This window comes from Sylvia atricapilla, chromosome 1, assembly GCF_009819655.1.
Source record: "Sylvia atricapilla isolate bSylAtr1 chromosome 1, bSylAtr1.pri, whole genome shotgun sequence".
Taxonomy (NCBI): domain Eukaryota; kingdom Metazoa; phylum Chordata; class Aves; order Passeriformes; family Sylviidae; genus Sylvia; species Sylvia atricapilla.
This window is the reverse complement of record NC_089140.1, coordinates 47,635,615-47,649,383: the sequence shown is the minus strand read 5'-3', so window position 1 is coordinate 47,649,383 and position 13,769 is coordinate 47,635,615. Positions and strand designations below refer to the sequence as shown.

Genomic DNA, 13,769 nt, shown 5'->3' with positions numbered 1-13,769 from the left:
TCTCTTCTCATGACTTTGTGATCCCTCAAATAATGCATACAGTCATAATACTGATATGCTGCTTCCTTTCATTTATAAGTAACAATGCAAAAATGTAAGACCTTTTAAGTCACTGTGTTTTTCTAGCTATGATACTAAAATACCAGCTTCTGGCTGTTTTTTAATTTTTTTTTTCTTTTTACTAAATCAGGAAATGGCAAACATTTTGGCACAAAAGCAGCTTCGTTCCATCATCTTAACTGTAAGTATATGGTTGTCAAAGTTACTGTTGAGTAGAAGATAGAAAAAGTGACTCCATTTTTGTGCTTATAGGTCTTATCTTGAAATATTATATTTGCCTTTGTATTTTGATATGTCTTGAAGCTGTGGAATATAGAAAATAAGGTTTGAATGGTGGTTGAATGGGTTCAAAACTATTTTTGGAAGGGTTATTTTCCCAGTCACAGAAATTGTGGTTTCTTCACAAAAATACAGTGTTCAGTACTCCTGTGTTTTTTGGTTCTTTTGATTATTCTATCTTGATTGACATAATTCATCATGACTTACATGCAAGCATCATAAATTAAAGCTAATGAAATAGTTAATGGATATAATATCGAAGACCTGCATTATGGAAAATCAGGGATTTTGCCTTTGACATTTGAGTAGATTACATCTTCAATGGAATGAGGGAAAATCTTTTTCTGTAGTGAGTGTGAAACAAACCAAACCAAACAACAAACAACCCCTCGCACTTACTCATTCGCTATCTTAGTTTCAGTGATGCATACAAACCTCCCAGAATTTATTTAGAAGGCATGTTTTTACACTGATTGAGTTCATAGGAGGTTTGGAACCATCATATAGATAATATTCTTAGGTGTTTGTTTATTTATTGTTGTAAAATGCTCCATTGGCTTTTGGCAGACGGATTATTTTATTCTCTGGAACTGTACAACATCAGTTGACGTATCCATCTCCCACTTGATGATTTTTTCCTTGTGTACTCTGCTGTGTTTAGAGTTCTGAGTCTGTTGCCCATATAAAACTACTTGGTGGTTTTGGCACACCAGGGACTTTTAAACTGCCCTTCAGTTTTGTGTTTGCTTTCTGAATAGGATAATTCTGCACATAAGGGGCGTCATATACTAATGCATTTCTAAGGAATCTTCCTCATACAGATTGGAGTTGTCTAGGCAGGGTTGTGGTGTGATGCTGACTCCCTACTGAGCCCTGTTAAATCACTTTATTCTCTGGCTGTGTTTGCAGCCTGAATACTTTCCTGCTCAGACAGCTACTCTCTTAAATATTTTCTTAATATAATTTCTTAGAAAAAAAAATAAAATACAGAGCTCTAAAGCTCTTGGGATGGATTTTTTTTTTTTTGAGTGTCTTCTCAGCACTGATTTTTTTAATGCTACTTCTCAGTATTCGCACAGACCCTATCTAGTATAAAATTGTGTTTCCTTAAATTACTTAATTCAGTATCTGAATCAGTAGTGCTAGTCCTAGTGGTTTGATTTTCAGGGATAAGGGTGGTTTTGTTTGTGTCTGGGGGTTTTTTTTTGGCTGTTCAGGTTTTTGGTGGTTTGTTTTGGTTTGGTTTTTGGTGTGGTTTTTTGGTTTTTTTTTTTTTTGTTTTGTTTGTTGTTTGTTTTCTTGTTTGTTTGGTTGGGATTTTTTTGCATTTCTGGATGCAGTAGATATATTGCATAGCAAACACATACTTAGAAATGGAAACACCTGACTGCATCCACTGTAGTTTTCTGATTCATCAAAATCTGTGTCTTTCTTTGCAGCATGTTATCAGGGCACAGAGAGCCATCAATAATGAAATGGCACATCAACTTTATGTTTTGCAAGTACTTACCTTTAATCTTCTGGAAGACAGAATGATGACAAAAATGGATCCACAAGATCAAGTAAGCATCTGGCATGATCTGGTCTTAGCAGGAGGAAGATAACTCTAGGAAGATGTACCTAGAGCTCTTCATGGAAGAAAAGGCCACTTGCTAGGAACATATACATAAGTCATTTGTTTTTTTCTCTCTGTAAATTTGGGTTATGGATTTTTTTGGTTGTAAGAAAATGTGCTGGCTATTTCATTCCTTGTGCAAAAGTACAAAAAAATGGCCAGGCAACTCTCCTTAGCATGTAGTTCCATGAACAGAATTTCCTGTCTTCCTGAGCAGAAACTCTGAGCAGCTGCCCAGCATTTGTTTCCTTTGTGCCCTTCTCGGAAGCAACAGAGATGTATGGTCCTTCCTAAAAGTGCTTCTATAGAGCTAAATTGAATGTTTGCATGAAAACTATCTGGCATGCTAGAGTTGAAGTTAAATTCTGTAACAATACACCCTGGTTTGGTTACTGAGAACCTTATAAAGTACTTCATTTGTTTATTGCTTGCTATGTGCAGACATTAACTTTGATATTGTTCATTGTGCAAAAAGTGACATTTCGCTAAGATATTCCAGAAATTTAAATATGGGATCGATGAGCTATAGGGATGATGTGTTTTGTTTCTTTAATTTTTGTGGCCTTCATTTAGGTCCTGTATACAAGGAGGATTTCATTTTTAAGCTGAAGTAATCTTAAGGCTTTCTGAATATTTGGAGAAGATAAGGTGGGAGAGTGAGATAGTTATAAACATAAAATAACATCATGCTGTAGGATTTTATGCTTCCTGAGTTTGAGATAGAAAAGTTTAACTCTTGGGAATGTACATGCAGTCAGTTAGTGCAAATGTCCATAGAGAGTGACTAACACAGTGTTATTAATATTACTGGTAGGGTGATTATCACTGTCTTGAGATATTTACAGCTGTAGTAATTCCTCCTGCAGAGGTATTTCTGCAGTAGCAAAAATGGATAGTTACCAAAATGAATGCAGAGTACTGATTCATTTTGTGTTCATCTGGCCAGGTGCATATGTACCAGCTTAATCATCAGCTTCATTTGAAATGTGTGTGATCTCTTGGCTTCTGTGGTTAAACCTGAGTAGTCAGAGGACTTGCTAACCGGGGCCCCACTTCTGCAAGTCAACATTTAAGCACCCATGTATGAATCTCATAAATGTGAGGACATTTGAAAGTGGGAAACCACGAGGTGGTTCTTGCTGACAGTCTCTCCAAGTATGAAGTAGTGAATTTTGACACAAAAACTTTAGGCAGTGGGGAGGGGTACTGTGGTTTGAAACGCCTTTTGTGGTATTGTTTAATTAAGTGAGTGATCAGTTATTTTAACCAATTTTTTTAACCTTGTTTTAACATAGGCTCAGCGGGATATCATATTTGAACTCCGAAGAATTGCATTTGATGCCGATTCTGAACCTAACAACAGCAGTGGCAGTATGGAGAAACGGAAATCTATGTACACTCGAGACTATAAAAAACTTGGGTTTATTGTGAGTATTTTTGTATGGTAGTCCACTGAAAGTGGGTGCATGCAGCCATTACATCTTTTCATTAGTCTCTTCTCTTACTTGGTTTTCTATTTCCTAAAAGGGAATAACTTTCTTCCTCTTCCCCAGAAATCCTGCTAACTTCAAGTGACAGCTCTAGCAGAAGCCTGGGTGCTGAAATGAATGCTATAAACTCTTTACAAGGGATAGGCAAGGAAGTAGAGGTAGTGGAGTAGCCCTGTATGTTAGGGAGGGTTTTGATTGCCCAGAGCTTAGTAATGGTGACCATAGGACTGAGTGTTTATGGGTTTATGTAGATGGTTTATCACCAGGAGGAAGGTCAATGAGGCAAATTTCATGGTGGGAGTCTGCTATGAGCCACCCAGCCAGGATAAAGAAGCAGGCAAACTATTCCACCTGCAATAGGTAGAAGTCTCAAGATCTATAACCCTTGTTCTCATGAGGCGATTTGAACTTAGCAGCTGTCAGCTGGAAATATGATACAGCGGAGAGGAAACATTCTAGGTGATTCCTGGAGTGTGTGGAGAATAATTGAGGTCAAACTCTTCTCCCAGGCAACAATTTACAGGGCGAGATAGTTTTAGATTGGATAATACATAAAATTTCTTCATGGAAGGGGTTGTCAAGCATTGGAATAGGCTGCCCGAGGAAGTTGTTGAGTCATGGACCCTGGAGGTGTTTAAAAGACATATAGGTGTGGCTTTTAGGGATGTAGATCAGTGGTGATCATGGCACAGTTGGACTCAATGGTCTCAGAGGTCTTTTCCAACCTAATCAATTCTATGATTCTAGCTGGAAGAAATAACTACTGAAGTTTAAGCATGTAGTTTTACATGACATGCCACCATTAGACGCTAACTTTTAATGATATCTTGGATGAACAGGCATTGCATAAGGGACCTGGGACAGCCCTGTAAAGTCACTGTAGTTTGTTAGCAATAATATGGACCTATGAGCCAATAAATCTGAGGTACGCCTCCATGGTATTCACTTATAGGGCCTTGTGTTTTGTTTGCTTGAAGTCCTTCAATCTGTGAACAGGGGATGCAGAATCTCTTCTACCCTGACTTAATCAGATGAATTGAAGTTCTGGACTTGCCTAAAACCCTGTTGGGAAGCAGAGCTGGCTAAACCGTTGCACACATTTACGTTAACTAATGATGTGTATATTTCCCCCTCTGGAAACAGAGAGTGCACATGTACAGTGAATTAATATCTTGATTTATTGCTTACTCTAGGTCAGTATGCAGTTCTCTTTCTCCTTAGGTAAAATGTCATGCTTCATATCTCCTGTGATTCATTACTGCCCTGTTGGCCTGGCAGATACACACTGAGTTTTGTACAGTAGCCACAGTTATGGACAGAGAGGTTTTCAGCACTCTTGGTGCAAACTGGAGCTTGCCCTGCAGTTTGAGTGGTCTGCCCAGCTCTGTGGCATAAGGGCTCAATTCTCACAAAACCACAAAGGAACTGGGTAGAGCCTTTCTGTGTTCTGATTGCTGTTTTCATTACTGATGAATGAGGGAAAAATTGCCACTGGATCAGTGCTGTTGTATCTGTAAGGAGTATTTAAGTAAGTGGATGGGAAGGGAGGGAGTTGGCATTTTGGGGTTGCAAGCATGATGGCAAAGCTAGTGCTTTGAAGGAGCTTTTGAAGCTCAGTACGAGGTGGGTTTTTTTGTTGGTTTTTTTTTTTTTTGTTTGTTTGTTTTTTTTTGTTGACTCATCCCTCAGCTTCATTACTCCCATTTGAGTTCATTGGGAAGCCTATTGAAAACACTCTGGGGTTGTCAAGGGTAGCTGTAACACTGTTTGATGATGATAGCCTTTCAGAAAGGGATGGGGAGCAAAGTTTAGGAGGGAATAGGAGCTGGGATTAAAGCAGTGAAGAAAATGTAGGGAAGTGTAGTGGGAGATAAGAAGCAATATGTGAAAGTAAGCTGTGGCAGAAGCACCATAGCAAGAGCCCTTGGGAGGCAGATTATTCTATGAGCAGTATGATGAGGCAAAATACAAGTAATAAAAATGTCAACAGTGAACTGTGAGGAGAGTTTTTCTGCTCTTGTACAGAAGCTTTACTTTGAGCTAAGAGTCCAGGTGATACTGCTGGTACAATTTTTTTAACAGCTGAAGAGGGGCGTTACCTTACCCACAGGGCTGGGAGAAGGAGCAGGACCTCTTGTGAGATCTGGCTGCTTATCCCCAGCCTCGTACATGGGCAGTGTTCTTACTCCCAGCTGCCTTCACCTCATCTGCTTCTTTTCAATAAAGTGTCTTCAGTGTTTTCATCAGCTGCAGGTAGAGGGTTACATTAGCAAACTGATCCTGATCTGAACAGTGTGAGGTTTGTCTCCCCTCTGCTTCAGCTGTGTGGCACAAGAAACCTGCCAAACAAGAGTCTGACTTCAAATGCTGTCTTCATTCCACTGGTGCTGATGGTCAGAAAGCCAATTTCTTGAGCTGATTAAGTATTAATTTCAAGGGAGAGAATAAAACCATGTCTGACTATTAAGTTGTTCCTGGACTGCTTGTTCTTTTTCTGTGTGGGAAATGCAAAAATTCTGTTTATTTTTCTCAGCCACATCAAAGAACCTTGCCCCACTACAAATGTAATGTCAAAAAGAGAGAAAGTCCAGACATGGTTTCAGAAGCTTACAATGTAATTTGTAAAACTGCACAGTTAGAAACGTACATTCAGCTAAAGCAACCACAGGAACTCACCAGATGGTTGTGATGACCAATAAAGAGATTTTCAGATGAGATAGTTGTGAGATTTATTAAAATGCTGATGAATGCAACAAAAATGACCCAATTAGGTGATCTGGGATACACTCCACCTTATTGAATTATTTATTATTTTCTGAGTCAATTTCAAATTAAATAGCCTGAATACTCCCCTGTGTATTTGAGTAAACTTAATTCTCATAATTTAGGTGGAAAATTATTACAAAACAACTCATAATCCTGTATATTTTTATCATAATTCTTTCAGCAGCACTACTGTCATTGAGAAGTTGTAATGAATGTGTTTGTTTATAGTCAGCTCTGAACAAATTATAAGAAACTTAACATATTGTAAAAAACAACTCAAATAATTGCATCCTAGAACAGTTTTTCCCAAGTTTTCAGTGTGTAGAGCTTCTGAGGATTTTTTGTTTGTTTGTTTTGGTTTTGTTTTGATTTTCTTCAATGAAATATAAATGGTTTATATAAATGCAAAAAGCCAATGTGGAAAGTGAGTGATTTCATAATTTTGCTGTGCTCTACCGGCATTTGCTAGTGTAGCAAAATAAAATGTGGGTTAATGAAGGAGATATGAAATCAGTACGGAACTGTCTAGAAGGTGAAAATTAAAATGGCAATTGAGAATGGTGGGATTTTCTTTGAAAGGCAGGCATTGGCTTGACTTTCAGGATGTTAGTGGTGGTGGCATAAGAAAGTTAACATATGCTGAAGAAATCTTCTGATGAAACAAATATGGGAAGCAGTGATGAAAGAATCACCATGTCATTCAAAATTAGATAACCTTAAGATAACCTTTTGAATTACAGAAACAAAAATAATGTCATTTTATACAGTCATGCAAAGAGCAATGGGGTTCGTTCAGACCCCTGGCAAGAATTCCATCTGCAGGCAAATATCTTGTCTGTGGGAAAAGATAAGAGACTGTGTGATGTAGCCTCAAAAAAAGTTGAATGTTAAGCTAGGATTTATCTGGAAAGACGTTTTCAGAACATATGAACTGTTGAGGCCATTTTTTGCATTTCCTAGGCATCATGTAGAACACTGTATAATATGAGTAAACTGCAGTGACTTGTGGACTGACTAAATGCATGTTGTGTGCAGAGGGTGAGGCTCATGCAGTGATGAGGGAGATGTCTTACGAGAGTTGACTTTAAAAGGTTTCCTTTTAACCAATGAGCCTGAACACTGTGGAAATCTCAAGTGTGTGTGCCAATGCTGAGAGGGAGGAAGCCATGTGTAAGGTAAGAGGCAGTGGTGACAATTCATTTGTAGGAGAGATTTTTAATTGGTAGGATGAGGACAAAATTTGCCACAACTTTAGAGATGGAGGTCGATTCATTGTGAAAATGTTTATATACTTCACAATGGTGGGCCCAAGAAAAAAAGCACATGAGGACTGCATGAAAAAAAAAACAAACAACACCAGTAACCAAGGTTGTTTAGAGCAGTCTGAAGTAAGACATGAATAATTATGGATGACTTAAATGGGTGTATAGTTGAGTTGTTAGACATTGCAAAAAGTTTCTAATATGAAGAGAAGTAGCACTAGCACAGATAATGGGGAGGATTTGTCCAAGAAGTTTTGGAAAGAAGCTTCAAAAACAGTTGAGAGTTAGCTAAAGCATGCCTTAGGCAAAATACAGACTTTAGGAGCTTCTGAGGTTTTCTTCAGACTCGGGGATTTTTTCTCTTCTTCATGTCCCAGATGAGCAGCTACTTTGTTTTATCTTAAGCTAGTTATCATTAATCTACTTTATCTTAAGTCTTTTATCTTTATCTTTTTCAGAAGTCCCTTGTTTTAAAGCCCAGTATCCAAGTAGCACTTTGAAGATAAGAACTAACAGTTTTCTCGTAGGTTCTTCTGTGGTGCTTCTCATTGTCTGTTGGAATAGTTCATTAGCTGACTATCCACAGTAACCTCCTTGACATCATGATATATCCCCCAGATGGAGTCCCTTGGCTCTGCTGAAAGGAGGTTATTGGGAAGATAATTTGCAATAATGTAATTAATACCTTGTAATCATTGCCTGCAAAGGTGCAGACTCAAATGACTCCAGCCTTTAATTGCTGTCCTCTTCAACCTGCCTGGTAGAGCTCTGGTGTGTAATTTCCTCATGCTCACTTGGGAGCTTCTTTTCCCCCTCCCTCATTTTCATGACTCTGTCTGTCCCACTCCTGCCCCAGGATTTGAGAGTGAAGGATTAAGTTTAAGCTTTGGAAAGACATAGGGAAAGGTGTTGTATTGTTTTAATTGACAACGAATTGAATTGGCTTTACAGAAGTCAAGTCTGTTTTGCCCATGATGGAGCAGTCTCCCTGTCCTTATCTTGGCCAGTGAGCATTTCCTGCTTTTTCCTGCCCTTGCTCTATTGAACAGGGAAGTAGACGAACAGTTGGGTTGGTGCATTGTGGCTGGCCAAGGCTGACACACCACACTTCCTTTCTGTAACTTGCTAAACAGTCTTTAGGCTGTTTCTGGGTTTATTCACTGAGCTTTAGTAGTTTGGAGGTTCCCTGATGTTGATTTTTATCTTCTTTTCTTCTGTGTTAGAGTTGGGATTAATACTTGGGACATGCAGTTTTCCTGTTCAGACTCAGTTGTTTATTAATTCTTATCTATAGTACAATCTCACAAGTGAATTCTAGCTAACAAGGCGAAAAATGGCTCTGTCTCTAACCCTTTCCATGATCTTTTAAGCAGTAATTACCCAATAATGAGATAACACCTATATTATTTATACTTTTAACCCAATAACTAACCACCCTTGGTCCGCAATGCAGACCTCTTTACCCAATTACAAAAAACCACCCAAACCTATGAAGAAGAAGGTGAAAGAAGAACTTAACCAATGCCCTAAATCGTCCATATTGCTTTATATATATTACTATATACTAAAACCTTAAATCCCAAGTTTTACACCCTGTGACATTACACACCTCTCTTCAAACTACACACCCATAATCCCAATGCTGTCATTGAATTTCAGAAGCCTGTTCCATGGCCTCAGGTCAAATGTAGTGCTTGCTTGAGGGTCAGTGCCTGTTAGCACAGAAAGCCTAAAATCCTCAGTTTCCAGAATTCCAATACCCTGTACTGTGCTATCATGCCTTGCTTTCCAACTTCTTAGCTTCTGTGGCCTTTCTCTCTCAATTTTTTTTCCCTAGTCTTTGGGTTTGAGTTCCCTATCCCCTTGGGCTCTTTGTTCCATTTTGATATCCAGCTGGATCTGTCTCCTTCCATCCTGTCTGATCACTCATTGTCATTCATTCATTCATTCTCCCTGAATTTCTGCTTTTTTAGTTCCTCATTCCCTCCTTGTGAGGCGGTTCTCTGAATTTTCCCTAGTTTCTATCTCTCCACTTCTTCCTCTCACCCTGTTTGTTCCTCCATCAGTATGAAGCCTGCTCAGTCATTTCCAACTTTTGCACTGGGCTTTCAGGCTTTCTAAAGACAGACGCAAATTGCATTTTTCCTGTGTTTTATTTTCAGAAATGGATGGACTAGGTTTAGCTACATGGACCAAATATTAATCTTTACCTCAGTGTGAAATTTTCACTTCCCTAGTAAGTGCTGTCCAAGCCATTAAATGGGAACAGCATAGGAAATAGGCAAAACGCTTTTCTTTCCTTTTTGTTGCCATAAGGTGTAGGGTTCTGACTTGAATAGTTCAACCACAGTTTAATATATTTTTTTTTCAGAAGATAGGGTGCTACTTTTTGCTACCTAGGTGGTGAAATAGTTGCATTCTAGTTTAAAGCAATTTAATTTCAGCTGTTGATATATTACAGCCTACTATTAATGATAAATTATTTGACTGAAGGCTTGAGTCACAGGTTTACTGGTTACATGTGTGCGTATTCAAAGAATGTTCAGATTTGCATTGACAGACAGTCAGTAGATAAAGGATTAGGTTCCTGTGTGATGATCATTCACCCTTTATTATTGACTGACAGAAAATAAAGAGTCAAAGTGAAGTCATGCAGTGACAGGGCAGTGCACAATTCTAGGGAATTTGCATGGTGTGGATGAGTGGTAGTCAATTAAACAGTAGATTGAGTTGGGCTCTAAAATGTTAACACAGAGCAAGACTGGGATGGAAATGAGATGCCAAATCCTGCAGGTGTATGAATAGTCCTTAAATTTTATGGAGTTACTAATGTCTGGATCTCTGAAACCTCCTTGGTTCCAGCTGATCATCTGGATCAGTGGTACCAGATTGGGAGGATGAAACTTTCCTAGGAGACTTGGTGAGAGGAAGATGGACAGCACATCCATGAGATGCATTTACTTAGCTATTCTTGTTGAAGACCTGAGGATGGTCATCCTTTTTCTTCCCAAAAAAAGGAAGGCCTGAGTATTTGAACTCTTACAATGTTATGAGTTGTAGGACTGTGAAAGTCCTGAACAGGAAGCTGAAATTTTGTGATTTGAGACTGAAATCTGGAACTGATATAAAATGCTGAAAAAAATTGTGAGTGGTCATCTGCAGCTATTTAATTATCATCTCCCTGTTGCTTGCTTTGGTAGATGATACTCTGCAGTGATTGAAGGTTCTTTGGGGAAACTTTTCAACTATAATAAAAGCAAGTTAGATTCTCTTGTTCACTTAGGCAATGGCAGAGGAACATTTTTAGAACAATGCTGCATATGTACCAAACTAGATCTGATCCTTCTAAAATTTTAGACCTGATCCTTTTTAAATTTTAGATAAAATTTAATCACTGGCTTAATGGTAGAACAGCATAGGTGGCAGATTGTCTGTACTATTGAAAGCTATTAGTAGTTTTCCATCCTCCTTCACTCTTCCTACTCCTACAACCCTCTCTTTCTCTACTATTTCAAAACTTGTGAAATCACTTGTTCCTGTGGAAAAAAAAAACAACTTTGAAGAGATTTTGTTTTGCTGAGCTATTCATATATGCACTGCCAGACCTTCTGGTCAGTTGCTATATTTCTATATGTAAATATGGCTCATATTGAAGTATATATTTGTCATTTGGTAGTGTCAGCTAATAATTAAGCACCTTTCAGCGCAGCAAAATCCATGTCATGCAGCACTCTGCCAGGAAGGAGGTTTTTCTTCTCCTCTCCTTTCATTTAATAGATAGTTTTCATAAGATTCGAGTATCCTTTTATTTAGCAGACTTAAATTTGCAGATGATATGTCTAGGTAAAAAAGAAAAGCTGCTCTGCCCTTTGCCACTGAAATTTTCCTAATGTTGGAGCAGTGGGATAAGACAGGATTTCTTACATAGGATTTCTTCTCTCATTTTTACCTTTATGACCACTAGAGGTTGCCCTTCTCCGTTGTTTGCAAGCTTCATTCTCTTGTCATTTCGTTTTGGAGCTGAAATTTTTCAGTGGCTATCTTATAAATAAGCCATTACTGATTTATTCTTCCAGGTAGGTTTTGGAAGATGAATATTAATAATACATATTTATTTTTTGGTGTTAAGAAAGAGTATAGTAGTAATAGTGACGGTCACTGTCGGTATTTGATAATCTTTTAAATAAAGAGACGGAGTTTCATATGACTGTATTTACATTAATAAATACTTATTTGGAAGTTTTTGAGACAAAACAGGTCTTGAGGATGAGTTCTGTCATTTCTGTTTTCACAGAGTAACATTTAACTGTGTAATCCCCTTGCTATGTACGGGAGTATCGCAAGAATGTGATCTAATCACTGGGAATAACAGCCCAGGACCTCAAGTAATATTGACCTTAAACAATGACAGCATCTAAGCTGATGTGAATGTTTGAAATGCTTATGAATTTTCTTAATATTGTGCACACCATCTTGCTTTCTGCCCTAGCACTCCTGCACTACTTCTAAACCTTTCCACTCACAAATTCCTGACTTTGACACTCACCTCTCACTCTTCTCTGTGCCTTTCTACTGACCTTCTCTTTCCACTCCACTCCTGGTTTGCTTTTTTCCTCTAAGTCTGGAAGGTGGGGCCAGGGAATGCTCAGGAGGGGCAGCATCTTCAGAAAAATGTGTTCCAAAGAGATTTGTTAAATTCAGTTAATCCTAAGCATTTATAATGCAGCCCATGATCAAAAGGAATGTTCAAGGCTTACTCAAGAGCAAGTCTTAGAAGTTTTCCTTGCATAGAATGAGTGGGTTTGAATTTTGACAAACAATTATGTAAAAATTGATTTAGTTAGAGCAATGCAGTGCTTAATAAAACATTCCTAAAAATGGTCAAATAATTGCTAAAACTTGCTAAGGCTTTTGCACAGAAAGAAAAGGCTATGTATTCTGTTCTAATGCTTAAAATAATTTAAAGTATCTGAAATTAAAGTTTAAAAATGGAAAGTGACAGACAAGTTGAACTGCAGGTGGCACAACCAGATTTACCTGTAATTTAGGTATTTTTCTCAAGTTTCCCTTTGCTTCTGACACCTTGCTTCCCTGATGTTTCTGTGAAAATTGCTGCTTGATAGATCTCAGGCAGAGCAACCACGAGAAAGGTGCTGAAACCTGTGTGAGAAAGTACAAGAAGTACAAGAAAAGAAAAACAGAATGAAAGAGTAAGGATATATAAATGAACAGATGATGACACTAAAGATGTAACTAATGGTTTTATTAGTCTGTACTGGCATTTGGAGGAGCTGCAATCTGCAAGCTGGTTGTTAATTTTACAGTTAGGATTTCTGAATCAATAAGGAGATAATACAATTTGAAAAGGGACTTTTTTAGCTTATTTCCTAAAAATAAATTAAAAAAGAAAACCCAAAACAAACCCACAAAGGCTCCTTTTGACTTATTGAAATCTTCACTTTGCTTGTTGAAAAACAAAGGAATGTTTTAATTTGTTAGATGAATATTTTAGAATGTTTTACAATATGGAGCTCCATGTGGAAAACTCACAGAATTTTTTTTAAAAGAGTACTTAGATCTTCTCTTTACAGTAATACTGAGTGTTTGTCAGGATTTTTTTTCCTTATAGTTCACCTACAGACAGAAATACTTGGTTTCCCTGCTGCATATGGCTCAATATTATTTGGAGTACATCAGAATCTCATTTTAAGACAGCTGGTAACTGAAGTGTAATATTTGACAGCAGAGGGCACCAGTATCACACCAGATGTCAGTTGCTCACCAAAGTTTTTCAACAGCTCGATTTCATGGACACAGAATCTTTTCAGCCTCAGAAGTACTAGAAATAACTGTTTTGGGTGTAAATTCCCATTTCTCAATTGAATGCCAGCAGATTTTTGATGTTTAGGCTAAATGATACCTCAGCGGGTTACTTAATTTGGCTTGCATGTTATGGTTTATTGTACAGTGCGCTGTAAATATTTTCCTTTCTTGCACTTACTGGTGAGATATTTTATTCTCCCTGAAATAATAGTTTGTTCCTGTGTCTGAGTGTTTTTCATCCTTGTGGAGGTTCTGTGGCAGGGATGCTTTCTTGCAGTCTGGGATTTTTAGTTTTGGGGCAGGGGCGAGGGGATTTGGTTGGTTGGTTGGCTTGGGGTTTCGTTTTGGTTTTTGTTACCTGCCAGAAGTTTCTACAGATCTGTAAAAGACAGGATTTTATAAATATAGTTATAGATCTAATCAGAAAAACTTATATTTGATGCCAGCTCAGACTACATTCTTCAATGTGAGCAT

General features: G+C 38.0%; 1 protein-coding gene across 3 annotated transcripts in view; it reads left to right on the top strand.

The window, feature by feature from the left end:
- Window positions 1–13,769, top strand: part of ELMO1 (engulfment and cell motility 1) — a 305,386-nt gene that overhangs the window by 119,035 nt on the left and 172,582 nt on the right. For all 3 annotated transcript variants that reach the window (XM_066321961.1, XM_066321951.1, XM_066321970.1), the window contains 3 exons: window positions 191–241; window positions 1,779–1,901; window positions 3,250–3,381. In XM_066321961.1, the coding sequence (XP_066178058.1) occupies window positions 191–241; window positions 1,779–1,901; window positions 3,250–3,381 (306 nt within the window). The remainder of the gene's footprint in view (window positions 1–190; window positions 242–1,778; window positions 1,902–3,249; window positions 3,382–13,769) is intronic.